The following is a 27,795-nucleotide window of genomic DNA, read 5'->3' as shown; positions in this document are numbered from 1 at the left end:
TATATCTGGGTATTAATAGACTCATAGGATGGAACCTTGAATCTCTGAGACTGGTTGCTCTTAGCTTTTGTAGGGCAATATTAACAAATTGATCAAATGCATCAGTATTTGCTGATGGTCACAGTAAAGACAGACACTTCCCAGTTACCATAGAATTCTATAAATACAAAGTAAAAATGACTCTATGTCTTCACAACTATATTTTCGCTTTCCATGTTCAATGATGAAGCGTTAAAAGATTCTTTTTAGAATGTAGCAATGATTTGGAATTTTAAAAAATGTCATCTGGTCTGTACAATGTGTAATTGCCTCTTCTCATTCCAATTATTTGGAAGCAGCATTTCCAAAAGCATTTACTACTTCAGGGCACAGATGGCGAATGACTCCAGTGGAGAAATACCCATTTACAAAAGCAGGGGATCTGGTCAAATGGGCGATGCCCATGTAGTGGTTACACCACTGAGCATGTTTATCCACATCCACCAGACCCAGCACAGTGCAGACAGGCCATGAGCATCTTTGGGAGGCACAAGGTGTCAGGAGGCCCTGTCATCCTGTTTGACATCACTACAAGCCAGGGGAGAATCCATATTCACTTTTCCCTAGCTCAGAAAGCCTGATGGGCAAACACAAGAGGTTGCTCCATGTGAGAGGCTGGGCAGAAGGGATCATCAATATTTCAGCAACTGCCCGATTCTGCACCAGTAGGAAGAGAAGTGTCATTTGCCGATGCCATTTGTAACTTGACTTCAGGAGGGGGTGCGGCCTGGTGGCGCCTTTTATCCAGGAAGGAGAACAAAGCACTGAGGAAGATTTTGGGTCCAAGCTACTAGGTGCGGGAGTCAGTCTTCGGTGGTCTGAAGGCGCATGAGGGAGCCAGAGGGCTTGGCTCTGAGCCCCCTCTCCCCAAGTTCCAACTCCACCTGTGGGGAGTTTCTGAGTAGCTATACTAAGAGATCACCCAAAAGCATTTGGTCCCCACCAATCACAGAACAGAGCCTCCATTTCTTGATCAGATTTACAAAATACTCAGCTTGAATTGAAAACAATCGAATGAAACACCGCTCAGCCTCACGCTACGTAACATTGACTGAGGTTGCATCTTGTAATTACACAGGAGTTAAGAGTGGACCAAATTAATCCCCATAGTGGTACACATTCACTGAGCACATTAATTAGGTGTTGTGTCCCTCTGGGCTCAGGAATTCCCAGTTGCTTCAGGCATCCAGTCCCACAGATCACAGATCTCCATATAAAATGCCCCCAATGCTCAAAACTGACATTTCTGTCAACATGTCTCTGTTCTCAGCAGGTACGTGCTGCTCTCCTGCCTCTCCATCACATGCAGGTAGACACCAATGTGATCAGCAGAGATTCATTTCAAGATCTCCAGCACTAAACGCCTCCTTCTTCGCTCCTCTCCCTTGTGCTAAGGGGACCATCTATTTGTTTGGGGAAAATAGGCAGCCATGTAGTCAGTGATGCCAGAGTGTTCCATTATGTCTCTGGGGTTCTCTACAGACTAAAGAAAATGTCATTTTCAGATGCTAACAATGCTTAGCACAGCCCGTAAGATTCACTGCTAATTGACATGCTGAGCCACAGAGCTCTCCTCTCCGAAAGTGGGTGGAAAGATTGACACTCATTTATTCTCATCCCTTCTTCAACAAAGTTCTTCTTGAGCTAAGGAATAACCTCTTCAGACTGAGGTTTTCACACTGTTTCTTTCATGGCAGAGACCCAAGTCAGTGTCTGCTGCTTGGATTACTGAACAGGAGTGTGTGGAGGGGGGAATTATTAACCCCTGTGTCCTTGTATTTGGACAGTGTACGGCACACCTGGAATGACCAACTGTGAACATCTGGCACAGTGGACTAAGCCATTCGCTGATCTGGTAAAGGTGTACATTATGACACTGACCTCCTCCATTTTCTTCATGTACTTCATTACAGAGCAGGGATAGGTTGCCTGACCCACACCTCTGCCCGCATCCCTGTAGCTGCCTGATCTCGGCTTAGAGGAGATGGAAGGGGGAAATCACTCAGTGGTGACTGAGTTCATTTTCTCAGGACTGACAGATCATCAGGAGCTGCAGGTCCCCCTGTTTGTGTTGTTCCTGCTAATTTATGTTGTCACCCTGGTGGGGAACGGGGGAATGATCTTGTTAATCACGACTGACCCCCGACTCTGCACCCCCATGTATTTTTTCCTCAGGAGTTTGTCTTTCTGTGATCTCTGCTATTCCTCAGTAACAGCGCCTAAGATGTTGCTGGATTTCTTAGCCGAGAGGAAAAGCATTTCTTACATGGCATGTGCTGTGCAAATGTATTTCAGCACTTTTTTTCAAGACACTGAGTGTCTCTTGCTGGGTGTGATGGCGTATGACCGTTATGTGGCTATCTGTAACCCGCTGCTTTATACGGTCACCATGTCCAGACGGCGTTGTAACCAGCTAGTGGCCGGGGTGTGTGCTGTGGGGCTGATGGATGCATTGATACTCACATGTTGTACATTCCAGCTGTCATTCTGCCGCTCCAACATCATCAATCATTTCTACTGTGACATGCCCCCACTACTGGTGCTCTCCTGCTCTGACACCCACATCAGTGAGAATGCGATGTTTGCGTCCATGTGCTACATTGAAGTGACCAGCATTGTGACTATCCTACTTTCTTATGTCTATATCATCTCCACCATTGTGAAGATCCCTTCTGCTGAGGGACGGCACAAAGCCTTCTCCACCTGCACTTTCCATTTGGCTGCAGTGGGTGTATTTTATGGCACTGTCCTTTTCATGTATTTCCGACCCACCACCAGTTATTCCATGGACAATGACAAAATAACCTCAGTGTTTTACACGCTGGTAATCCCCTTGTTGAACCCCCTCATCTACAGTCTGAGGAACACGGAGGTGAAGGACGCCCTGAGGAAAGCCGTGAATAGACTCATAAATAATCATTGAATCTATTTACTTCGGTGCTGGTAGAGTGAGGAGGAATGGGCACAGGTGAATTCAATTCCCAGCCCATTGCAATGTAATTTTTCAGAGTTCAAGGTAGAACTGTTCATTATAATATTTGCAATTGTTATGAATGTGTTTGTATTTCACAAGCCCTGTTAGCCCCAACTCAGACCAGGACTTCATTGACTTTTTAGGTTCTTGCCCCGGCATAATTCAAGCGGGCACCTGTTTCACACGTGTGATATAAGAATATATGTGATGTGCTGGGAAAGCATGGAGTTGTTTGTGTTGGGAAAGAAATGGAGGCCATGGAATTTATTTTCTGCATTATACTGGAGTTGGTTTCATCATGTGTTTGCAAGCATGAAGTGTGTGATTTCAGTGGATGATTCTAAAGGATCTTAGATCTCCCTCCTCATACCCTGTAGTCCTTCATGTGCCCTGTGGCGTTGATGTAGAAATTGTCACCTGGTTTCTGTCCATGCACAAGGAGAAGAAATGAAAATTCTGTCACAATGGCCCTTATTTCCAGTTAAGGGGAAAAACAAGTGAGGCAAAGGTAACATTTCCAAGAGATAGCATATGGGCTGCTGTGAAAGTACATGCTGAAGTGAGTACTGTACAAAAGAGTTTTGAATATGCGTGTTTTCTTTATGACCTAATTTTACTGAAAAATAAAGTCATATGAGACACTGGGTATTTATGTGACATCAGCATGTTCTGTGTGAAATCTTCCTCTTTCTTGCATTGGAAAGGCATATATATTCTCTGAAGTAAAGGCATTCTGGGAATTGTGCCAATCAGGGATCTGAGAGCATGGAATGCACAGAGCTGGGCCAATCACTGATTTTCGAATTCATGGATGCTCAGGAAAACCTGTGTGCAGCCCGATTCAAATATAAATATCCCGCAAAGCTTTGGTACCTTGAGGACATTGACCACAATTTATTTTAGAGTCCAAAGAAACTTTTCACACTACCATAAAAGGAATGTTTCCTCCCATGTTTGGTGTAAAAACCAACACAATCAAGACTGACAAGATGGAGGGGATGCTGCTTCCCTTGTAAACTTTAGCCCAGTGTTTAGAGCATTCTCCTGGGATGTGGGACACACAGGATACCTTTCTTCTCCCTTCCCCCATCTGATGAGGAAAAGTTATATGAAGTGGATCTTCCACAATGCTAGACAATTCCCTGGTGACTGGGCTATGGTCTGTCCTGTCTCATCCTCAGGGCTAGTCTAAGCTAATGCTACAAGTTGATCTAAGCTATGCTACTTCAAATCAACAGCATTTGATTAAAAAGCTAGAGGTTTTGAAGTCCCGGTTTGATAAAGCCCTGGCTTGAATAATTGAGTTGGGATTGGTCCTGCTTTTGGGCAGGGGGTTGGACTCGATGACCTCCTGAGGTCTCTTCCAAACTTATTATTCTGTGACGTCCATACCGTGCTATGTCTGTGGGAGAGCTATGTAACTGAAGTAATGCATCTTAGATCAGTGTTTCTCAACCTTTTTTTATAAAGTACCCCTTTTAAATATCTATCTATCTATCTATCTATCTATCTATCTATCTATCTATCTATCTATCTATCTATCTATCTATCTATCTATCTATCCAGGGCTTGACAAACGGCAGCGAAATCCGCTCACCAGCCCTGCACTGTGCATGCGCAAGACCCACATTGCGCATGCGTGCGCTGCCGGTGAACAGGGAGACCGGCTAAAATCTACTCACCACAGGCGAGTAGATTCAATGATTTGTCAAGCCCTGTATATATATATATATATATGTACCCCCAGTACCTACAGTTTTCAGACACACATTTTTTTCTACCATTGCAACACATTTGTACGAACAACTTAATCATAGTCGGGTGGGCGATGAAATTTTTGGGTGCAAAAACTACAAAAATAATAAAGCGCTGTAAAACTTAAAACAAAAATTCAGTTTTCTCCAAATTTCAGCTGTGTTGACATGCCCCCCCAGACTTCTCTTGTATTCCCCCTGAAGGTACTCATGCCACTGATTGAGGAACACTGCCTTAGATCACCACACAATGTTAGACCAGCTCTGAGACAGCTCCATGATGGAGCATAGTCTATGAGGGAGAAGGAGTACATGTCGATGGACAGTTGCTCTCCCATTGGTTTGGCATGTCTTCACCAGGCCTGATAGGTAGACTCCCTCATTTATCATGGCAATGTCAATTTAACCAGTAGTTCAGAGATGACCTCAGGCCTTCTTGTTAGAACTGTTGCATTTTGGAGAAAACACAGGCCCAGTAACTTGAAAGTCCAGAAGAAATGTACCAATTTTTAGACATTTTGCATCTTCGTCATGGGAGCATTTGAATTCAAGGCCCAATCTATATCTGGGTATCAATAGACTCATAGAATGGAACCTTGAATCTCTGAGACTGGTTGCTCTTAGCTTTTGTAGGGCAATATTAACAAATTGATCAAATGCATCAGTATTTGCTGATGGTCACAGTAAAGATAGACAGACACTTCCTAGTTTCCATAGAATTCTATAAATACAAAGTAAAAATAACTCTATGTCTTCACAACTATATTTTCGCTTTCCATGTTCAATGATGAAGCGTTAAAAGATTATTTTTAGAATGCAGCAATGATTTAGAATTTTAAAAAATGTCATCTGGTCTGTACAATATGTAATTGCCTCTTCTCATTCCAATTATTTGGAAGCAGCATTTCCAAAAACATTTACTACTTCAGGGCACAGATGGAAAAATATGAAATCATGGAGAAGCGCGTGGTAAGCTTGCAATGCCAGACAGCTACTGGTCAGTCAGGAATCAGTTTGGAGTAGAGGAATCTACAGTGGGGGCTGTTGTGATCCAAGTAGCCAAAACAATCAATACCCTTCTTCTATGGAGGATTATGATTCTGGGAAATATGGAGGACAGAGGGGAGGGCTTTGCTGAGCTAGGGTTATCTAACTGCGGTAGGACAAGAGATAGAATGCACATCCCCATCTTGACACCCGACCACCTTGACAAGGAATACAGAAACTGCAAAGAGTTCTTCTCACTGATGCTGCAGGGTATGGTGGATCACAAGGGCCATTTGACCAACATCAAAGTGGGATGTCCAGGAAAGCTGCATGACTCACTCATCTTTAGAAATTCCTGCCTGTTCAGCAAGCTAAAAGCTGCAACTTTTTCCCCCAACAAGAAAATTACATTCAGAGATGTGGAAATGCCAATAATGAATCCTTAGAGACCCAGCCTGCCTCTTGCTCCCATGGCTCCCAAAGCAAGGAGCAGTTCAACCACAGGCTGAGGAAGTACAGAATGGTGGAGGAATGTGCTTTTGGGTGTTTAAAGAGAAGATCCTGCACTATGCTAACTAAGTTTTTAATCAAATCTAACTAGGTTAGATCTCAACAAAAGCAACATTCCCATTGTGATGATAACCGGCTGTGTGCTCCATAACATCTGTGAGAGCAAGGGAGAAATGTACCCTGTCCAAGTGGAATGCCAAAGTATAGCGCCTAGGAAGGGAATTTGAGCAACCAGACACAAGGGCAGTAAGGAAAGCACAGCGAAGGGCAGTGCTAATCAGAGATGCTTTGAAAGAAAGGTTTATGAGTAGCCAGTTTTGAGAGTCATGCATGTTGCTCTCAATGAGGTGCCCCTGCATGCAGTGCACTTGCCCACTTCTTCCATATGAGCAATAAAGAGACAGTTGTTCACAAATCATGTGTTTCAGTAAGGGAAGAGAGAACAGTGACAGGAAAGGAGTCCAGGGTGGGAGATTGTGCCAACTGTGAGGTTTTGCAAAGCGTCCCCGGGGACTGAGTGTGGGGATGCCCTTGACTCCCCCCTACATTCCAGGGCCTCTGGGAGTGGAGGCTATGGAACTCAGTGAGGAAGAAATGTTAGCCCACAAGGGCCAGAGGATGTGCTTTGTCCAGGAAGGAGTCCTGGAGTGTCACCATGGGGTCCATCACATCCACTGTGGACAAACAGTGCCTGTTTGGTAAATGCTCCAGGTAGGTAGGTAGACAGACAGATAGATAAGATGGAGTACTTCTACATGTCCTCCAGTTTTTATATTCCACTACTGGGGTAAAGACATTGAGGTGATGCTGAAATTAGGAATAACTGAGAGGATTCCAGCTACAGCTGCAAACAATCGGCCCGTTCCCGCAATATGTAACTTTCTGTTCCTATGAATCCAAATACTGGCTGAACATTTTTCTTGAAAAGGTTTTTTTTATGGGAAATTGGATAACCAATGCAACTATTTTTTCATGGCATTCTCTTTCCCATGGAAACTACCAGCTTTCCAGCAAAATACCAAATTCCCCTCTTTTCTGAACTGTGGTAGTGGGACTGTCATGATGTTTCCGGGCTGTTCCACAAGTGGCAAGACCATCATGCATGAAAGAGGCTGGAGTCCAGCCTAGAAGCTGGGACCATGGCAGAAAATGGTGACATGTGGTATCTGAGGGACTCGTGCGTTTTTTCTGAGCTGATATATTTTGTTTTCTACCAAAACCTTTTTTTTCTCTTCAAGCAACAGAACAAATTCACCGTTTGTTGACCAGCTTTACTTAGTAAAAAAGCCAAAGGAGAAATGTACTCCTAACTTCGTATTCAGTAACTCTGATAGAAATTGCATCATTTAATAGCACAGGAAGAAAACATGATCCAAATTAATCCCCAAGGTAGGAGTCACACAAAGGGTTATTTGGCTTCACTGAGCACATTAATTAGTCTTCGTATCTCTCTGAGGCCAGGTGTTCCCAGGTGCTTCAGGGATTGTGTCTCATAGATCATAGATCTCGGTATAAAACTACCGTAAACTTCCAGTGGGGAAATGCCACCACATGTCCCTGTCTTCTCAGCAGGTGCGTGCTATTGTCCTGCATCACAGTCACACACAGATACTGACATCAAGGTAAGGATCAGGTATGAAATTCAAGATCTCCAGCACCGAAAGCCTCAGCCCTGATTTGATCCCATGAGCTCAGGGAAGAACCTCTTCAGTTGGAAACAATAGGCAGTTACGTAGTCACTGAAGCCAGTATGCGCCATTATGTCTCTGGCATCTGAAAATTGCACTCACTATAGTCTGTGTAAACTCGGGTTTGGGTTTTCAATTAGCCCAGCCCAGAAGCTTTACCCCAAACTGACAGGCTGATCCACAGAGCACCCCTTTACCAAAGAGGGAGAAAGATTAACATGTGTTTAGTCTCACCTCTTTTTGAACAAAGGAATAATAGAATCATAGAGCTAGAAGAGACCTTAGAAAACCATCAAGTCTAGCCCCCTGCCCAAGGCAGGACCAATCCCAAGTAAATCAACCCAGCCAGGGCTTTGTCAAGCCGGGACTTAAGCACCTCTAGGGATGGAGACTCCACTACTTCCCTAGGTAACCTATCCCAGTGCTTCACCACTCTCCTAGTGAAAGTTTTTCCTAATATCCAACCTGGACCTCTCCCACCACAACTTGAGACCATTGCTCCTTGTTCTGCCATCTGTCACTTCTGAGCCTTTCTCCATCCTCTTTGGAACCTCCCCTCAGGAAGTTGAAGGCTGCTATCAAATCCTCCCTCACTCTTCTCTTCTGCAGACTAAACAGACCCAATTCCCTCAGCCTCTCTTCGTAGGTCATATGCTCGTCACACTGAGATGGTTTCACCCGGATTCTCTCTCAGCAGAGTCATAAGTCATTGTTTGCTCCTCTCCTTAGTGAACAGGAGTACTAATGTGGGGGGCATGATTAACCTGTGTGTCCTTCTATATGTACAGTGTGCACATTGTATGGAAATTCTAGAACCTCCAGCTGTGAACATCTGGCTCTGTAGACTAAGCCCTTCCCTGATATTGTACTGGTGCCTGTTAAGATATCCAATGTTCTTCAATTATTTCATTACAGAAAAGGGATAGTTTACCCAGATCATCCACCTGCCCACATCTCTGTAGCTGCTTGACCCTTGCTCCCAGAAGATGGAAGAGGGAAATCACTCGGTGGTGACTGAGTTCATTTTCTCAGGACTGACAGACCATCCAGAGTTGCAAGTCCCCCTGTTTGGGGTGTTCCTGCTGATTTATGTTACCACTCTGGTGGGAAATGGGGGGATGATCTTCTTAATCAGGACTGATCCCCGACTCCACACGCCCATGTACTTTTTCCTCAGTAATTTGTCTTTCTGTGATTTCTGTTATTCCTCGATAATTTCCCCGAAGATGCTGCTGAATTTCTTAGCAGAGAGGAAGAGCATTTCTCATGCTGCTTGTGCTGTGCAAATGTATTTCTTCATCTCTTTTTCAGATTTTGAATTTCTCTTGCTGGCTGTGATGGCGTATGACCGTTATGCAGCCATCTGTAACCCACTGCTCTATAGCGTCACTATGTCTCGGCAGCGCTGTAATCAGTTGGTGGCTGGCGTCTATGCTCTTGGGTTGGTGGATTCAATGATACTCACATGTTGTACATTCCAGCTGTCATTTTGCAGCTCCAACATCATCAACCACTTCTTCTGTGACATCCCCCCAGTGCTGGCACTTTCCTGCTCTGACACCCGCATCAGTGAGATGGTGATGTTTGTCTCCATGTGCTACATTGAAGTGAGCAGCATCGTGACCGTTCTCCTCTCCTATGTCTATATCGTCACTACCATCCTGCGCATAAATTCCGCCGAGGGCCGACGCAAAGCCTTTTCCACCTGCACGTTCCACTTGACTGCGGTTGTCATATTTTATGGCACTGTCCTTTTCATGTATTTCCGACCCACCTCCAGCTATTCCATGGACACAGACAAAATAGCCTCGGTGTTTTATACTCTGGTGATCCCCATGTTGAACCCCCTCATCTACAGCCTGAGAAACACGGAGGTAAAGGATGCCCTGAGGAAAGCCACGAACAAACTCCTGACACATTCTTGAATCTGTTTAACTCATTGCTGGTTGAGTGATGGGCAGTGGAACCGGGTGAATTCAAATCCTAGCCCATTGCAGTATAATTTCATAGTGCCTGTGGTGTTTTTATGATTTTTAATTTGTTTGTATTCCAACAAAGTTTGCACTCCCCAACTGAAATCAGGACTTCAGGGGTTCATTATCCCAGCAAAATTAAAGGAGGCAGCTATGTGCATATATAAATATCTGAGAACTGCTTTTAAAGCATAGAGCAGTTCGTTTTGGAGAAGAAGGGATAGGCATGGAGATTAGCTCCCTCTACATAGCGGGCTGACTTCATTATGAATTTGCAAGTGTGAAGTGTGTGGCTGAGTCAAAGGGAGTTTTGTGCATCTGCTCTTTAGCCCTTTATGTGCTCCATGAGGTTGTTGTTGAGACTGTCACCTGGGGTGTGTCTAAACTACATGCCTCCGTCGACGGAGGCATGTAGATTAGCCAGATCGGCAGAGGGAAATGAAGCCGCAATTAAAATAATCGCGGCTTCATTTAAATTTAAATGGCTGCCCCGCTCTGCCGATCAGCTGTTTGTCGGCAGATCGGGGCAGTCTGGAAGCGCCGTGCTGACAAAGAAGCCTTTCTTGATCGGCACAGGTATGCCTCGTGAAACCAGGTTTACCTGTGCCGATCAAGAAAGGCTTCTTTGTCGGCGTGGCGCGTCCAGACTGCCCCGATCTGCCAACAAACAGCTGATCGGCAGAGCCGGGGCAGCCATTTAAATTTAAATGAAGCCACGATTATTTTAATCGCGGCTTCATTTCCCTCTGCTGATCTGGCTAATCTACATGCCTCCGTCGATGGAGGCATGTAGTTTAGACGTACCCCTGGTTCCTGTCCATGCATGAGAAGAAGAAAGGAAATTTCCACCTCAATGGTCTTTATTTTAAGGTAAGGGAACAACAAAACAAGGAAGGTGAACGTTCCCAAGAAAGAGCACAGTGTGTGTGCCTCTGTGACAGTACACACGAAAGTGAGTACAATATATCACGGACGGTGTACATTTTCTCTACAACATAAAGTAGACAGAAAGATAAAGTCATTTCAGACACTAGATAATTGTACAACATCAACAGGTTCACTATGCATCCTTAATCTTAGTTCCGTTGGAAAGAATTACAGACTCTGACACATAGGGACTGTGGGAATTATACGGCTCAGGGGGCTGTGAGTAAGAAATGCACAGAGCTGACCAAGAGCTTGGTTTTGAGTTCCCGGGTTGTTGAGAAAAACTCAGGTTCACACCATCCAAATCTGAAAATTCCTTAAATATGTGGCTAATGTAAAACATTGGCCAACATTCCTTGTGGAGTCAAAGGAAGCATTCAATAGAACTGTAAATGGAACATTCCCTTTCCTTCCTGGGCAATTTTTAGTGCACAAGCAAAGACAATGAAGGGCTTGGCTGACAAGACGTATAGGAATGGAAGAGGGGGTGATGGTGCTGCTTCCTAGGTAGACTTTAACCCAGTGTTTAGAGCATTTTGTGGCATGTGGGAGACATAGGTCAAACCCCCCAAATCGGTCTGATGAGGAGAAGCTATTTTAAGTGGTTCTTCCCTGTTGCTGGACAGTACCCTGGTAACTGGGCAATAGTATGTCCTGTATCTTCCTCAGGGCTAGTCTATACTAGTGCTGTGCATAGATCTAAATGACCAGAGTTCAAAAGTGCATGGGAGAGTTTCATAACTGAAGTAGCCTACCATAGATCACCAGTGTCTACCATAGATCACCAGAATTTCATAACTGAAGTAACCTACCATAGATCACCAGTGTCTACCATTGATCACCAGAGTTTTGTAACTGATGACTGGTGACTATGGTAAACTATTTCAGTTACAAAACTCTGGTGATCAATGGTAGACCCTGGTGATCTATGGTAAACTACTTCAGTTATGTAACTTTGATGATCTATGGTAGACTACCGGTGACTATGGTAAATTACTTCCGAATTTCATAATTGAAGTAGTCTGTCATAGATCACTAGAGTTTCATAACAGAAGTAAAAAACAACAGATGGTCTGGTAGCACTTTATAGACTAACAAAACATGTAGATAGTATCATGAGCTTTTGTGGACACAGCCCACTTCTTCAGGCTGTGCCCACGATACCATCTACATGTTTTGTTAGTCTATAAAGTGCTACCAGACCATTTGTTGTTTTTTTCTGTAACAGACTAACTCGGCTACCCCCTGAAGCTTCACAAATGAAGTAGTCAACCATAGATCAACACCTGGAGTCATTTAAGATTTTCTGTCAATTTGTGATTTCAAGTTTGGAGAACATGAAACATGGACCCTCACCCACTAATTATAGCTGGATCATCTCCTTTAGAAACCGATGTAGTCTTGATGTGAAGGGGTAAGTGGTATTAAATCCACCACAACTCCTGGCCTGTTTCCTTGCTTAGGTTGAAAACCTGCTCAGGTTCACTGCCATTGAAGGTCTTGCCCCTTTGTTTCAATAGAGCTGTGCGGATTTACACCAGCTGGAGTTCTGGCGAATGACTCCAATGGAGAAATACCCATTTACAAAAGCAGGGGATCTGGTCAAATGGGCAATGCCCATGTAGTGGTTACACCACTGAGCATGTTTATCCACATCCACCAGACCCAGCACAGTGCAGACAGGCCATGAGCATCCTTGGGGGGCACAAGGTGTCAGGAGGCCCTGTCATCCTGTTTGACATCACTACAAGCCAGGGGAGAATCCACATTCACTTTTCCCTAGCTCAGAAAGCCTGATGGGCAAACACAAGAGGCTGTCCCTGGGAAAATCTCCATGTGAGAGGTTGGGCAGGCAGGGATCATTGGTATTTCAGCAACTGCCAGATTCTGCACCAGTAGAAAGAGAAATGCCATTTGCAATGCCCAGGAGCTACTTGTGTTAGAACTGGGTTATTTCCCAAGATGAAATCCCTGCCCATGAAGGATCTTATACTGGAGAGATCCCTGTATACAAGGGCAGAAAAAGTGAATTATCCCAACTTTCATAGAATTATCTTTTCAATGCAAATTATCAGGTGTCCAACGAAATATCAAACTCGTCTCATCTTACAAGGCACGTAAGCAAGAATGACCATCATGCCTCATAGGGATGAAGTGCAGCCTAGGATCCAGGCCCATGGCAGAGTGGTATTGCGAGATCTCTGTGGTATTTGTGAGTCAAAATATTATATTTTTGGCCAAAAGCATTTGGTCTCCATAAAGAACAAAACACACCCTCTCTTCGTTGATCAACTGTCCACTCTGAATAACATGGGAGGCAAGAGAAGATCAAATTAATCCCTAGGGCCTGAGTTACTCTGAAGGTGTCTTTGGTTCCCTGAGCACCTTAATTAGGTGCCATGATCTTCTGAGAGTCGGTATTCCCACTTGCTTCAGCAAGCTTCTCCCACAGATCACAGATCTCAGTATAAAACTTCCCACCCACTCTGTAGAGGCAGTTTCTGACCATGGGGAAACTCCGCCACATCTCTCGTTTCTCAGTCACAGCTATACAGGCACCAAAGTGATGAGCAGAGATGGAACTCAAGAGTTTCTGAACTAAACAATGCAGCCCCAGCTCCTAGCACATGGGCTAAGGACAAAATCTCTTTGGTTGGAAAAAAGGGCAATTGCATCGTCACTGTAGCCAGTGCTTTTTTCCAGGTTTTCCTGCATACTGGAGAAATGTCATTTTCAGAGGCTGAGAAGCATCATTATAACGGTGAGCAACCTTTATCTCAAACTGACAGACCGAGCCACAAAATTCCCAACAAGGATCGGAAGACTGATATTCGCTTACTCCCACCCCTTCTTGAGCTAAGCAATAATTTCATCACATTGAGACAGGTTTCATCCTGATACTCCCACAGCAGAGTCACAAGTCTCTGTTTGCTGCTCAGATTAGTGAATGACAGTGTTTGTACGTGGGACGTTATTGACCTGTGAGTCCTTGCATGTGTACAGTGTGTGCACTGTATGGAACACCTCATATAACCAACTGTGACCATCTGGCTGTGAGAACTAAGCCTTTCTCTGTGCTCGTACCGGTATCCATTAAGAAACTGGCCTCCTTTTTCTTCACTTGTTTCTTTAAAAAGAAGAGATAGGTTTTGGTAGCCACTTCCCCACGTCAACCACCTCCTCACATCACTGTAGCTGCCTGATCTCAGCTGAGAGGAGATGGAAGAGGGAAATCACTCGGTGGTGACTGAATTCATTCTCACAGGACTGACTGATCGTCCAGAGCTGCAGGCCCCTTTGTTTGTGGTGTTCCTACTGATTTATGTGGTCAGCATAGTAGGGAATGGGGGGATGGTCTTGTTAATCATAAGTGATCCCCGACTCCACACCCCCATGTACTTTTTCCTTGGTAATTTGTCTTTCTGCGATTTCTGCTATTCCTTTGTAATTGCCCCTAAGATGATGCAGAATTTCTTAGCCAAGAGGAAAAGCATTTTTCGCACTGCCTGCGCTTTGCAAATGTTTTTTGATATCACTTTCCAAGATGTTGAGTGTCTCTTGCTGGCTGTGATGGCGTACGACCGTTATGTGGCCATCTGCAACCCACTGCTCTACATGGTCACCATGTCCAGGGGTCTTTGTAACCACCTCGTGGCTGGAGCCTTTGTTGTAGGATTGGTGGATGCAACCACAAACACATACTATACATTCCGGCTGTCATTCTGCCACTCCAACATCCTCAATCATTTCTACTGTGACATTCCCCCATTGCTGGCGCTCTCCTGCTCTGATACCAGCATCAATGAGACTGTGCTGTTTGCCTTTGCTTGCTTTGTTATAGTGAGCAGTGTTGTGACAATTATCCTCTCCTACGTTTGCATCATCCCCACCATCCTGCGGATCCGCTCTGCTGAGGGCCGGCACAAAGCCTTCTCCACCTGCACTTGTCACCTGACTGCGGTGGCCATGTTCCATGGCACCCTCCTTTTTATGTACTTACGACCCAGCTCCAGCTATTCTTTGGGCACCGATAAAATAGCCTCCGTGTTCTACACGCTGGTGATCCCCATGTTGAATCCCCTCATCTACAGCCTGAGGAACAGGGAGGTGAAGGACGCCCTGAGGAAAGTCATGAATAAACTCCATAGCAATTCCTGAATCTATTTAAATTCTTGTGTTTCTGTTCACTTTTTCTAAATCATCAATGAGTTAATACCAAGCCCATTGAAATATATTTGCACAGAGCACATGGTATTATTATTATTATTATTATTATTATTATTATTATTATTATTATTATTATTATTATATTATAACCAAGCCTGCAGGTCGCAATTGAAATCTGGGCTTTCTTAGGATATTGAGAAAGCCAAACTAAAGAAGGCCCCGATGTCAGATGTGTGAGTGGGTGTTTATATATATGCACCTTAAAATCATGGAGCTGTTTTCACAGGGGAAAGCAAGAGGGGCATTAAGTCAATCTCCCTTTCTTTGCTGCGGGCTTGGATTCATGACACAGATGCAAGTGTGAAGTGTATGATCTCTGTTGTTGACAAAAAGGGAGTTGGGTGCCCTTTCTGTAATCTGTGGGGTTGTTGCCTAGTTTGGGTCCTTTCAGGAGGAGTGGAAAGGAGATCTCCATCACATTAGCCTGTATTTTAAGTTAAGGGAGCAGCAAGAACAAAAAAGAGAAGACATATGGTTTCCAGGAGACAGTAGGGTGTGGGTACATTCTCTGTGACTGATTGGAAAGTGTGAATTTTCTCTACCACTGAAATTAAACAGAAAGATGAAGTTGTATCAGACACTAAATATTTATATCTCATCAGCAGGTTAGCTACAAATTCTTGCTCTTTCCTTGAATCATGGTATCATTGGACTTGAAGGGACCTCGAGAGATCATCTAGTCCAGACCCCTGCCCTCATGGCAGGACTAAGCACCATCTAAGATCATCCCTGACAGGTGTCTGTGCAGCCTTCTCTTAAATATCTCCTAAATATGTAAATGAACCCACTTCTTTCAGTCTTCCCTCACAGGACACGTTTTCTAGCAATTTAATCATTGTTGTTGCCCTTTGCTGGACTTGCCCAGTTTCTCCACATCATTCCTGAAATGCAGTGCCCAGTGGACACCACACTCCAGTTCAGTTGTAATCGGTGTAGAGTGGAAGAATTTCTTCTCGTGTGTTGTTTACAGCACTCCTTCCTGCCTATGGGCTACTGGGACCTTTAGACAGCTTTCTGCATCAGTCATTTCCCATCCTATTTCCCTCAGATCATTTCTACAGCCTGTCAAGATCATTTTGAAGTCTCAGTTTACCCTTCTAGGAACTTGCAACCCATCCCAGCCGGGCACTCTCTATGCCGTTTCCTAAATTACTGATGACAATTCCGAACAGAACCAGACCCAGAACTGATTCTTGTGAGACCCCTACTTATTATCCATTTCCACCATGACTGTGAGACATTGCTGGATTGTGCCCGGGTTACAGGGTTCTGTCCCGGCTGTTTCTCACGGATGCCAATGCTGTAAGTCTATCTATGTGATGTTATTTCAAGTAGATGCAACTTAGGTTGATTTACAGTGGTAGCGTAGACCAGCCCTGAGACAATTCCATGCTGGAACAGAGTCACTGAGGGGGGAGCAGTACGGCTGTCGAGTGGGCAAGTGTTCTCTCATCGACCTGGCATGCCTTCCACCAGCTTGTGAAATAAACCCTGCTTCATTTATCGCAGCAGAGTCAATTTAGCCAGAGGTGTAGACGTTGCCAGACTCTCACGGGCCTACCTAGAGAGTGAGATGGTCAACTTGTGTCTTTATTCCAAAGGTTATTTAATTACTTATCTGCCATAAAACAGCTTTGGAAGGAAAGGTTGAGAGCAACCAAGGGCTGACTAGCAGATTACTCAGTGGTTGGAATTCCTTCTGGAAATACAAGAAACCGAAGGGCACATCTCTACCACACACTGGACAGAAGCAGGAAGCAAATCTTGATCTCCCACCTTAGAGGCGAATAGCCTATGTAGGGGAGCCTAGACAGGCCTGTCTTGACCGAAACAACATCTGCTTTACCCAAAGTACTGACTTCTAAAAAAGCAAAACCCAGGCCTGTCTCAAGTCTGATGCACATAGCATGGAGGTAAGGCTGGGGCTGTGAGGCAGGAATGTTTTTGTACAAACATGCATCTCCAGCGTAGTACATTATGATCATGCCAAGAGCACCAGGAGTAACCTGGTACATTTTATTTCTGATAAACAAAAAGCAGATACAGCCATAGAACTGTTAACCAAGCACATAGTTTTGCAACATCCTGAGTAGCAGGATGTACCTCAAATAAGGGCAAAATAGGTATATTACACGCTACGTGATCAATTGGTATGTAGTTTTAGAACAATAATTAAAAGACCCTTACACCGGCCACAGTAGTGCATGGGATCCAAAAGTGTGGGAGTCAAAGAGACCACAAACCTCCTCTCTGGTATTGTAGGTGGCATAGGGATGAAGTATAAGTGAACTAGGTTTAATTATTGTATTATAATAAATCTTCTATTAATTGCTTTTGAATTGTTTAGTATTGAACTAATTGCTTTCAAATATATAATATTTAAGGTTTAGACTGTGTAGTAAATGTTCTTAAAGCTTGCAAAATGTCAAGGACTATATTAACTGCTTGAAGGGTTATAATAAATAAGGAAGTCGTTAAGTCTCTCTGGAATATACTGGTTTCCCTAGGATAAAAAATAAATCGAACCACACAACAGCCTAATACTGGCAAAATTTACAAAAGCCACTTCCTACGTTTGGCTTTGTTTGTGACTGGCACCAAAATCCACACACAACCACAGAATTTGGGAACAAAGCTAGAATTTGAAACACATTTGTGAATAGTTTTACGTCAACCAAAACCGCATTGCTTTTAACAGTGCATAAATAGTGTAGAGGATATTCATCCATTTCTAGACACCTTTTTGTCTTGGTTGCTGCACCTAAAGTTGACATTCTGAAGACTTGGTTATGGCACCATTGAGTTCAAGTCCCTTTCCATATCTTGAATGCACCCTCAGAACTCCCAGATGGCGTGATCTTAGCTTCCGTAGTCAACATTCATGAATTGAAATGATGCTCCACTGTTTGATGATGCTCACAGTAAAGATCGATAGATAATTCATGCCACAGCTTACATATAATCCATTCACTATTTATACCAAAGTAGAAGAAAATCTATATATGACATTAACCATATTTTTACTTTCCACGTACAGTGACCACAAATTTCAATACAACTTTTAAAATGCAGTAATTGTATCAAAAACAAAAACAAAAAACCCTTTCTGTGTGTACAATATATAATTGACTCTTCTCTTTCCAACCATTTTGAAAGACCATTTTCAAAGGTTTTACTAATTCAGGACAGATCTGGACAAATATGGAAATGCAGCTCTTCAATTCTTTCTGAGTTGCTTTGCCCATCTCTGTGGGGAGTAACCAGACTTTCCTGCCTTATTACATGGTTCATAAATGTTTGTAAGTCTTTATATCACCCTCATGTGTTTAGTACTCTGAGACTGTGCCATAGTACACACAGGGTTTTCTTTAACTTGCCAGGAGTTCAAAGGTACTACACTTATTTACGTCAGCTAGAGATCTGGACCATTGGCTTCAATAAAGCCATGTCACTTTATATGGCCTGGGTTAGTTGACTGACTTCATTCAAGTGTAGCAAATTGTCCATAGATTCGCAATTTCTAGTATGACCTTCTGAGACACACACACAACATGGAACTTCACCCTCCAATTACAACTGGACCACCTCAATTAGAAACCCATCCAGTCTTGATGTGAAGGGGTAAATGGTATTAAATCTACCATGTCTCCTGACCTGATTTCCTGCACCTGTCTGAAAATGTGCTCAACTTCACAGAAGTTGAAGATCTGGCCCTTTGGCTACAATGGAGCTGTGAGGATTCACATAAGCTGGGGACCTGGCCAATGACTCCAATGGAGAGACCTCCATTTACACAGCAGGGGATCTGGTCTAATGGGCAGTGCCCATGCTATGGTTATCTCCTTAAGCATGTCTATGAATGTCCACCAGACCTAGCACAGTGCGGGCAAGCTCTGAGCTTCCTCAGGGGGAACAAGTTGAGGACTGTACCAGGTTTTAGGAGGCTTGGTCTACCTGTGTGACATCACTACAAGCCAGGGGAGAATCCACATTCTCTTTTCTCTACCTCAATAATACATTTGGCAAAGCACAAGGGGCTGTTACTGGGAAAATCTCCCCGTGAGAGACTAGGCTGGCAGTGCTCATCTATATATCAGCTATTGCGAGATTCTGCACTAGTAGGAAGAGAATTGCCATTTGCAATGCCCAGGAGCTGCCAGTGTTCAAACTGGGTTATTTCAGAAGTTGAAACCTATGCCCATGAAGGAGTCTATACTGGAGAGATCCCAGCACAGACGGGCAGAGAAAGCAAATTGTTCCCTCTTCTATGGAATGATCTTTCCTATGCAAATTATCAGCTTTCCATCAGCCTATCAGTCTTGCCTGCTCACCAAGTCTTCACTGTGGGACTCTGGTGAGGTTCCAGGGCTGTTTAGCAAGAGGAGAGCCCATCATGCATCATGGGGGATGGAGCCCAGCCTGGGAGCCTGGCCCATGGTAGGAAACGTTGTGATGTGGTACCCGAGGCACCTCAGTAGTATTTGTGGGAGAAAACAGAAAGCTTTCTTGTGGTCTCCACAAACCACAAAAACCCCCTGTCTCTTGATCAATTGTACTCAGTAAAGAAAACAACGGGATGAAATACACCTCTAACCTCACACTCTGTAATTCTCATAAAAAGTGCGTCATTTAATGCCACAGGAGGAAAGAGTGGGCCAAATTAATCCCTAGGGCATGAGTTACTCTTTGGTTACCTGAGCACCTTAATTAGGTGTCATTATCTTCTGGGAGTCAGTATTCCCACTTGCTTCAGCAACTTGTCCCATACATCACAGACCTCGGTATAAAACTTCACACCCACTCTGTAGAGGCAGTTTCTGTCCATGGGGAAACTCCGCCACATCTCTTGTTTCTCAGTCACAGCTATACAGACTCCAAAGTAATGAACAGGGATGGAACTCAAGAGTTTCTGAACTAAACAATGCAGCCCCAGCTCCTAGCACATGGGCTAAGGATAAAACCTCTTTGTTTGGAAAAAGGGCAATTACATTGCCACTGTAGCCAGTGTTTTTTTCCAGGTTTTCCTGCACACTGGAGAAAATGTCATTTTTAGAGGCTGAGAAGCATAATTAGAATGGTGAGCAACCTTCATCCCAAATTGACACGCCGAGCTACAAAATTCCCAACATGGGTAGGAAGACTGATATTCACTTACTCGCACCCCTTCTTGAGCTAAGCAATAATTTCATCAAACTGAAACAGTTTTCATTCTGATTCTCCCAGAGCAGAGTCAAAAGTCTCTGTTTGCTGCTTAGATTAGTGAATGACAGTTTTTGGAAATGGGACGTGATTGACCTGTGAGTCAATGCATGTGTTCAGTGTGTGCACTGTATGGAACACCTCATATGACCAGCTGTGACCATCTGGCTGTGAGAACTAAGCCTTTCTCTGTGCTTGTACTGGTATCCATTAAGAAACTGGCTCCTTTGTTGTAGCCATTTCCCCACGTCAACCGCCTCCTCACGTCACTGTAGCTGCCTGATCTCAGCTGAGAGGAAATGGAAGAGGGAAATCACTCGGTGGTGACTGAATTCATTCTCACAGGACTGACAGATCGTCCAGAGCTGCAGGTCCCCCTGTTTGTGTTGTTCCTACTGATTTATATTGTCAGCATGGTAGGGAATGGGGGGATGACCTTATTAATCATAAGTGATCCCCGACTCCACACCCCCATGTACTTTTTCCTTGGTAATTTGTCTTTCTGTGATTTCTGCTATTCCTTTGTAATTGCCCCTAAGATGCTGCAGGATTTCTTAGCTAAGAGGAAAAGCATTTTTCGCACTGCCTGCGCTTTGCAAATGTTTTTTGATATCACTTTTCAAGACGCTGAGTGTCTCTTGCTGGCTGTGATGGCCTATGACCGTTATGTGGCCATCTGCAACCCACTGCTCTACATGGTCACCATGTCCAGGGGTCTTTGTAACCACCTCGTGGCTGGAGCCTTTGTTGTAGGATTGGTGGATGCAACCACAAACACATACTATACATTCCGGCTGTCATTCTGCCACTCCAATATACTCAATCATTTCTACTGTGACATTCCCCCATTACTGGCGCTCTCCTGCTCTGATACCAGCATCAATGAGACCGTGATATTTGCCTTCTCTTGCATTGTTTTAGTGAGCAGTGTTGTGACAATCATCCTTTCCTACGTTTGCATCATCCCCACCATCCTGAGGATCCGCTCTGCCGAAGGCCGGCTCAAAGCCTTCTCCACCTGCACTTGTCACCTGACTGCGGTGGCCATGTTCCATGGCACCCTCCTTTTTATGTATTTTCGACCCACCTCCAGCTATTCTTTGGGCACCGATAAAATAACCTCCGTGTTCTACACGGTGGTGATCCCCATGTTGAACCCCCTCATCTACAGCCTGAGGAACAGGGAGGTGAAGGATGCCCTGAGGAAAGTCATGAATAAACTCCTCAGCAATTCCTGAATCTATTTAACTCATTGATGATTTAGAAAAAGTGAATGGAAACACAAGGATTTAATTTCAAACCCATTGTAATATATTTCCAGAGAGCATATGCTGGTATTTATTATTATTATTAATATGATGATGAAGATGGTGATGAATATGATTATTAATATATTACATCCAACCTGCAGGCTACAGTTGAAATCTGAGCTTTGTTAGGATATTGCCAAAGCCAAATTAAAGAAGATACCTTTGTCACATGTGTGAGTGAGTGTATATATATATGCACCTTAAAAGCATGGAGCTGATTTCACAGGGAAAGACAAGAGGGGCATTAAGTCAATTTCCTTTTCTTTGCAGCGGGCTTGGTTTCATGATGTAGCTTCAAATATGAAGCGTGTGCTCTGTGGCTGAGCCAAAGGGAGTTGGATGCCTTTCTGTGCTCTGTGGAGTTGTTGCCTAGTTTGGGTCCATGCAGGTGGACTAGAAAGGAGATTTACATCTCAATAGCCTTTATTTTAAGTTAAGAGTCACTGAGGAGGGAGGAGTACGGCTGTCGAGTGGGCAAGTTTTTTCACATTGACCTGGCATGTCTTCCACCAGCTTGTGAAATAAACCCTGCTTCATTTATCGCAGCAGAGTCAATTTAGCCAGAGGTGTAGACGTTGCCAGACTCTAACGGGCCCACCTAGAGAGTGAGATGGTCAACCTTGTGTCTCTATTCCAAAGGTTATTTAATTAGTTATCTACCATAAAACAGCTTTGGAAGGAGAGGTTGAGAGTAATCCAGAGCTGGCTAGCAGGTTTCTCAGTGATTGGAATTCCTTCTGGAAATACAAGAAACCGAAGGGCACATCTCTACCACACACTAGACAGAAGCAGGAAGTAAATCTTGATCTCCCACCTCAGAGGCGAATAGCCTATGTAGGGGAGCCTGACAGGCCTGTCTTGACTGAAACAACAACATCTGCTTTACCCAAAGTACTGACTTCTAACAAAGCAAAACCCAGGTTTGTCTCAAGTCTGATGCACATAGCACAGAGGCAAGGTTAGGGCTGTGAGGCAGGGATGTTTTTGCACAATCATGCATCTCCAGTGTAGTATAGTGTGATCATGCCAACAGAACCAGGAGTAACCTGGTACACTTTATTTCTGATAAGCAAAAAGCAGATACAGCCATAGAACTGTTAGCCAAGCACATAGTTTTGCAACATCCTGAGTAGCAGGATGTATCTCACATAAGGGCAAAATAGGTATCTTACATGATATGTAATCAATTGGTAGGAAATTTCAGAACGATAATTAAAAGACCCTTCACAACGGCCGCAGCAGTGCACGGCATCCCAAAGTGTGGGAGTCAAAGGGACCACAAACCTCCTGCCTGGTTCTATAGGTGGCATACATATGAAGTGTAAGTGAACTAGGTTTAATTATTGTATTATAATAAATCTTCTATTCATTGCTTTTGAATTGTTTAATATTGTACTAATTGCTTTCAAATGTATAATTTTTAAGGCTTAGATTGTGTAGTAATTGTTCTCAAGGCTTGTACAATGTCAAGGACTATATTAACTGCTTGAAGGCTTACAATAAATATGGAAGTTAAGTCTCTCTGGAATGTCCTGGTTTCCTTCGGATAAAAAATGAATCGAACCCCACGACAGCCTAATATTGGTAAAATTTACAAAAGCCGCTTCCTACATTTGGCTTTTTTTGTGACTGGCACCTAAATCCAGACACAACCACGGAATCTGGGAACAAAGCTAGAATTTGTAACACATTCGTGAATAGTTTTACGTCAACCAAAACCACATTGCTTTTAACTATGCATAAATAGTGCAGAGGATATTAATCCATTTCTTGATACCTTTGTGTCTTGGTTGCTTCGCCTAATGTTGACATTCTGAAGACTGGGTTATGGCGCCTTTGAGTTCAAATCCCTTTCTACATCTTGGAGCTAAAGGGCTAAGGGAGTGAACTCTCAGAACTACCAGATATTAGCTTCTTTAGTCAACATTCATGAATTGAAATGATGCTCCACTGTTTGATGATGCTCACAGTAAAGGTCAATAGATAATTCATGTTACAGCTTACATATAATCCATTCACTATCAATATCAAAGTAGAAGAAAATGGCCATATATGTTAGTATCCATATTTTTATTTTCCACATTCAATGACCACAAATTTCAATACGACTTTTAGAAAGTAGTAATTGTTTCAAATTAAAAAATACAAAACCTTCCTGAGTGTACAATATATAATTGCGTCTTCTCTTTTCAACTCTTTTGAAAGAGCATTTTCAAAGGTTTTACTAATTCAGGACACATCTGGGCAAATTTGAAAATACAGCTCTTCAAGTCTTTCTGAGTTGCTTTGCCCATCTCTGTGGGGAGTAACCAGACTTTCCTGCCTTCTAACATGGTTCATAAATGTTTGTAAGTCTTTATATCACCCTCATGTGCTTAGTACTCTGAGACTGTGCCATGGTACACACAGGGTTTTCTTTAACTTGCCAGGAGTTTAAAGGTACTATACTTATTTACATCAGCTAGAGATCTGGACCATTGGCTTCAATAAAGCCATGTCACTTTACATGACCTAGGTTAGTTGATTGACTTCATTTAAGTGGGGCAAATTGTCCATAGATTCGCAATTTCTAGTATAACCTTCTGACACACACCTACAACATGGAACTTCACTCACCAATTACAACTGGACCACCTCAATTAGAAACCCATCCAGTCTTGATGTGAAGGGGTAAGTGGTATTAAATCTACCATGTCTCTTGACCTGATTTCCTGCACCTGTCTGAAAATGTGCTCAACTTCACAGAAGTTGAAGATCTGGCCCTTTGGCTACAATGGAGCTGTGAGGATTCACATAAGCTGGGGATCTGGCCAATGACTCCAATGGAGAGACCTCCATTTACACAGCAGGGGATCTGGTCTAATGGGCAGTGCCCATGCTATGATTATCTCCTGAAGCATGTTCATGAATGTCCACCAGACCTAGCACAGCGCGGGCAAGCCCTAAACTTCCTCAGTGGGCACAAGTTGAGGACTGTAGCAGTTCAAAGGAGGCCTGGTCTAGCTGTGTGACCTCACTACAAGCCAGGGGAGAATCCACATCCTCTTTTCTCTACCTCAATAATACATTTGGCAAAGCACAAGGGGCTGTTACTGGGAAAATCTCCCCGTGAGAGACTAGGCTGGCAGTGCTCATCTATATATCAGCAATTGCCAGATTCTGCACTAGTAGGAAGAGAATTGCCATTTGCAATGCCCAGGAGCTGCCAGTGTTCAAACTGGGTTATTTCACAAGTTGAAACCTATGCCCATGAAGGAGTCTATACTGGAGAGATCCCAGCACAGACGGGCAGAGAAAGCAAATTGTTCCCTCTTCTATGGAATGATCTTTCCTATGCAAATTATCAGCTTTCCATCAGCCTATCAGTCTTGCCTGCTCACCAAGTCTTCACTGTGGGACTCTGGTGGGGTTCCAGGGCTGGTTAGCAAGAGGAGAGCCCATCATGCATCATAGGGGATGGAGCCCAGCCTGGGAGCCCAGCCCATGGTAGGGAATGTTGTGATGTGGTACCCGAGGCACCTCTGTAGTATTTGTGGGAGAAAACGTGAAGCTTTCTTGTGGTCTCCACAAACCACAAAAACCCTCTGTCTCTTGATCAAGTGTACTAAGTAAAGAAAACAACAGGATGAAATACACCCCTAACCTCACACACTGTAATTCTCATAGAAAGTGTCTCATTTAATACCACAGGCGGAAAGAGTGGGCCAAATTAATCTCCAGTGTATGAGTTACCCCTAAGGTGTCTTTTGTTCAGAGAGCACATTCATTAAGTGAAGTTTGCTTCTGGGCTCAGTTATTCCCAGGTGTTTCAGGAAGCATGACGGAGAGAGTATAGATCTCAGTATAAAACTTCTGGAATGCTCTACACCGGCAGTTTCTGTTGATGGGGAAATGCCAGCCTATCTCTCTTTTCTCAGCAGGTAGATGCTGTTGTCCTGCCTCACTGTCATACACATACAGAAACCGGGGTGATCAGCAGATATGGAAATTCAAGATTTCCAGTCCTAAAAGCCTCAGCCTCAGCTCCGACCCATTGAACTAAAGGAAAAATGGCTCTGGTTGGAAAACATAGGCAATTTCATAGTCACTGAAGCCATTGCATTCTCTGGGATTTCACACAGATTACAGTGACTGGAATTTGCCAGAATACTTAATTAACAAAGTGAGCAATCCTTGCCCCCAAACCAACATGCTGACCCACAGAGCTCCCCTTGCCCAAAGAGGGGAGAGAGATTGACACTTGTTGACTCTCACCCCGTCTTGAGCTAGGCAAGCATCTTGTCAGACTGAGATGATTTTTACTGTGATTCCAATGTGAATCACGGTGAAAATCAAGTCACTGTTTGCTGCTCAGATTAGTGGATGGGAGCGTTCCTTGTATGGATGATTAACCTGTGTGTCTTTGTATGTGTACAGTGGGGGCATTGTATGGAACACCTGGCATGACCAGATGTGAGCATCTGGCTCTGTGGCCTAAACATTTCTCCACGCTATTAGTGGTGCCCATTAAGAAACTGATCTCTGTTTTCTTCACTTTCTTCCTTACAGGGGAAAGATGGGTTTCCCGAGCCATCCTCCAGCCCACATCCCCGTAGCTGCCTGATCTCTACTCAGAGGAGATGGAAGAGGGAAATCACTCGGAGGCAACTGAGTTCTTTCTCTCAGGACTGACAGATCGTCCAGAGCTGCAGGTCCCTCTGTTTGTGTTGTTTCTGCTTATTTATATTATCACCCTGGTGGGGAACGGGGGGATGGTCTTATTAATCATGAGTGACCCCCGACTTCACACCCCCATGTACTTTTTCCTTGGTAATTTGTCTTTCTGTGATTTCTGCTATTCCTTTGTTATTGCCCCAAAGATGCTGCTGAATTTCTTAGCCGAGAAGAAAAAAATTTCTCGCACTTCCTGTGCTGTGCAAATGTATTTCGATAACACTTTTCAAGATATTGAGTGTCTCCTGTTGGCTGTGATGGGGTATGACCGTTATGTGGCCATCTGTAACCCGCTACTCTATACGGTCACCATGTCCAGGCAACGTTGTAACCAGCTGGTGGCTGGGGTGTGTGTTTTAGGATTGGTGGACGCAACAATTAACACATATTTTATATTCCGCCTGTCATTCTGCCACTCCAACATCATCAATCATTTCTACTGTGACATGCCCCCGCTGCTGGCGCTCTCCTGCTCTGACACCCGCATCAATGAGATTGTGTTGTTTGCATCCATGTGTTACATTGTAGTGAGCAGCGTTGTGATTGTCCTCCTCTCCTACGTCTGTATCATCTCCACTATCCTAAAGATCAGTTCTGCCGAGGGCCGGCGCAAAGCCTTCTCCACCTGCACTTGTCATCTGACTGCAGTGGTCATTTTTCATGGCACTCTCCTTTTCATGTATTTACGACCCACCTCCAGCTATTCCATGGGCACTGACAAAATAGCCTCGGTTTTCTACACACTGGTGATCCCCATGTTAAACCCCCTCATCTACAGCCTGAGGAACAGGGAGGTGAAGGATGCCCTGAGGAAAGCCATGAATGAACTCCTAAGGAACTCTTGAAGCTTTTTAACAATGTTTTCTTGGCACTGGGGTTGGTTTTATGATGTAGTGTGAAATGTTTGATTTCTATGGCTGAACCAAAGGGGGGTTTACACACCTTTCTCATAACCTACAGCCCTTTATATGCTATGTGGGGTGGTTATAGAGATTGTCACTTGGTTAGTGTCCATGCGCCAGGAGGAGAAAGGTGATTTCCATTAACTTAACTTTATTTTAAGTTAATGGTACAGCAAAACAAGTCAGAGCAAGGGTGACATTCCAAAGAGAGAGCACAGTATGGGTGTCTACTCTGAGACAGCCTACCCTGAACTGAATACAGAAAATTCATGGAATGAGTGAGGTTTTTTCCACAACACCAGACACCAGATAATTATACCACATCAGCATGTTCGCTCCAAGTTCTTGCTCTTTCCTATACTCATAGGCTCTGTCTAGACTACATGCCTCTGTCGGCAGAGGCATGTAGATCAGACAGATCAGCAAAGGCAAATGAAGCCGCGATTTAAATGATCACGGCTTCATTTACATTTACATGGCTGCCGCGCTGAGCCGACAAACAGCTGATCAGCTGTTTGTCGGCTCGCCCCTAGTCTGGACGTTCCCCCTGTCAACATCAAAGCCCTTTGTCGGCAGCCCCGTTATTCCTCGT

General features: G+C 44.0%; 5 protein-coding genes across 6 annotated transcripts; all 5 read left to right on the top strand.

Annotated features, from left to right (window-relative positions):
• Positions 1-2,023: 2,023 nt before the first annotated feature.
• LOC102448999 (olfactory receptor 5AR1-like) lies at positions 2,024-2,962 on the top strand. The gene has a single exon (XM_006133560.3). The coding sequence runs from the start codon at positions 2,024-2,026 to the stop codon at positions 2,960-2,962; it is 939 nt and encodes a 312-aa protein (XP_006133622.3).
• Positions 2,963-8,707: 5,745 nt separating this feature from the next.
• Positions 8,708-9,877, top strand: LOC102449241 (olfactory receptor 5AR1-like). Of its 2 annotated transcripts, XM_089778232.1 has the most exons (2): positions 8,708-8,747; positions 8,928-9,877. In XM_089778232.1, exons 1-2 carry the CDS (start codon positions 8,708-8,710, stop codon positions 9,875-9,877), a joined length of 990 nt encoding a protein of 329 aa, XP_089634358.1. The 2 variants fall into 2 exon arrangements, with proteins under 2 accessions (XP_089634358.1, XP_006133623.2); XM_006133561.3 differs by lacking the exon at positions 8,708-8,747 and having other exon boundaries at positions 8,921-9,877.
• A 4,194-nt stretch (positions 9,878-14,071) lies between these two features.
• On the top strand, positions 14,072-15,010 carry LOC102449481 (olfactory receptor 8U9-like). Its single transcript, XM_006133562.4, has one exon. It carries the CDS (start codon positions 14,072-14,074, stop codon positions 15,008-15,010), a length of 939 nt encoding a protein of 312 aa, XP_006133624.2.
• A 5,567-nt stretch (positions 15,011-20,577) lies between these two features.
• LOC142829021 (olfactory receptor 5AR1-like) lies at positions 20,578-21,516 on the top strand. Its single transcript, XM_075926078.1, has one exon. The coding sequence runs from the start codon at positions 20,578-20,580 to the stop codon at positions 21,514-21,516; it is 939 nt and encodes a 312-aa protein (XP_075782193.1).
• A 4,691-nt stretch (positions 21,517-26,207) lies between these two features.
• LOC102449964 (olfactory receptor 8U9-like) lies at positions 26,208-27,146 on the top strand. The gene has a single exon (XM_006133564.4). It carries the CDS (start codon positions 26,208-26,210, stop codon positions 27,144-27,146), a length of 939 nt encoding a protein of 312 aa, XP_006133626.4.
• Positions 27,147-27,795: the final 649 nt, after the last annotated feature.

This window comes from Pelodiscus sinensis, chromosome 5 (genome assembly GCF_052426305.1).
Source record: "Pelodiscus sinensis isolate ZL-2025 chromosome 5, ASM5242630v1, whole genome shotgun sequence".
NCBI classification, from domain to species: domain Eukaryota; kingdom Metazoa; phylum Chordata; order Testudines; family Trionychidae; genus Pelodiscus; species Pelodiscus sinensis.
This window is presented reverse-complemented; position numbering and strand designations above follow the sequence as displayed.

What these genes read in the sequence shown, in the direction of transcription:
- LOC102448999 (XM_006133560.3), top strand. Translation starts at nt 2,024, where the DNA reads ATGGAAGGGGGAAATCACTCAGTGGTGACTGAGTTCATTTTCTCAGGA.
- LOC102449241 (XM_089778232.1), top strand. Translation starts at nt 8,708, where the DNA reads ATGATTAACCTGTGTGTCCTTCTATATGTACAGTGTGCAC. An exon ending in TCTATATGTACAGTGTGCAC is followed by an intron (nt 8,748 to 8,927) that starts ATTGTATGGAAA and finishes TGCTTGACCCTT; the next exon opens with GCTCCCAGAAGATGGAAGAG.
- LOC102449481 (XM_006133562.4), top strand. Translation starts at nt 14,072, where the DNA reads ATGGAAGAGGGAAATCACTCGGTGGTGACTGAATTCATTCTCACAGGA.
- LOC142829021 (XM_075926078.1), top strand. Translation starts at nt 20,578, where the DNA reads ATGGAAGAGGGAAATCACTCGGTGGTGACTGAATTCATTCTCACAGGA.
- LOC102449964 (XM_006133564.4), top strand. Translation starts at nt 26,208, where the DNA reads ATGGAAGAGGGAAATCACTCGGAGGCAACTGAGTTCTTTCTCTCAGGA.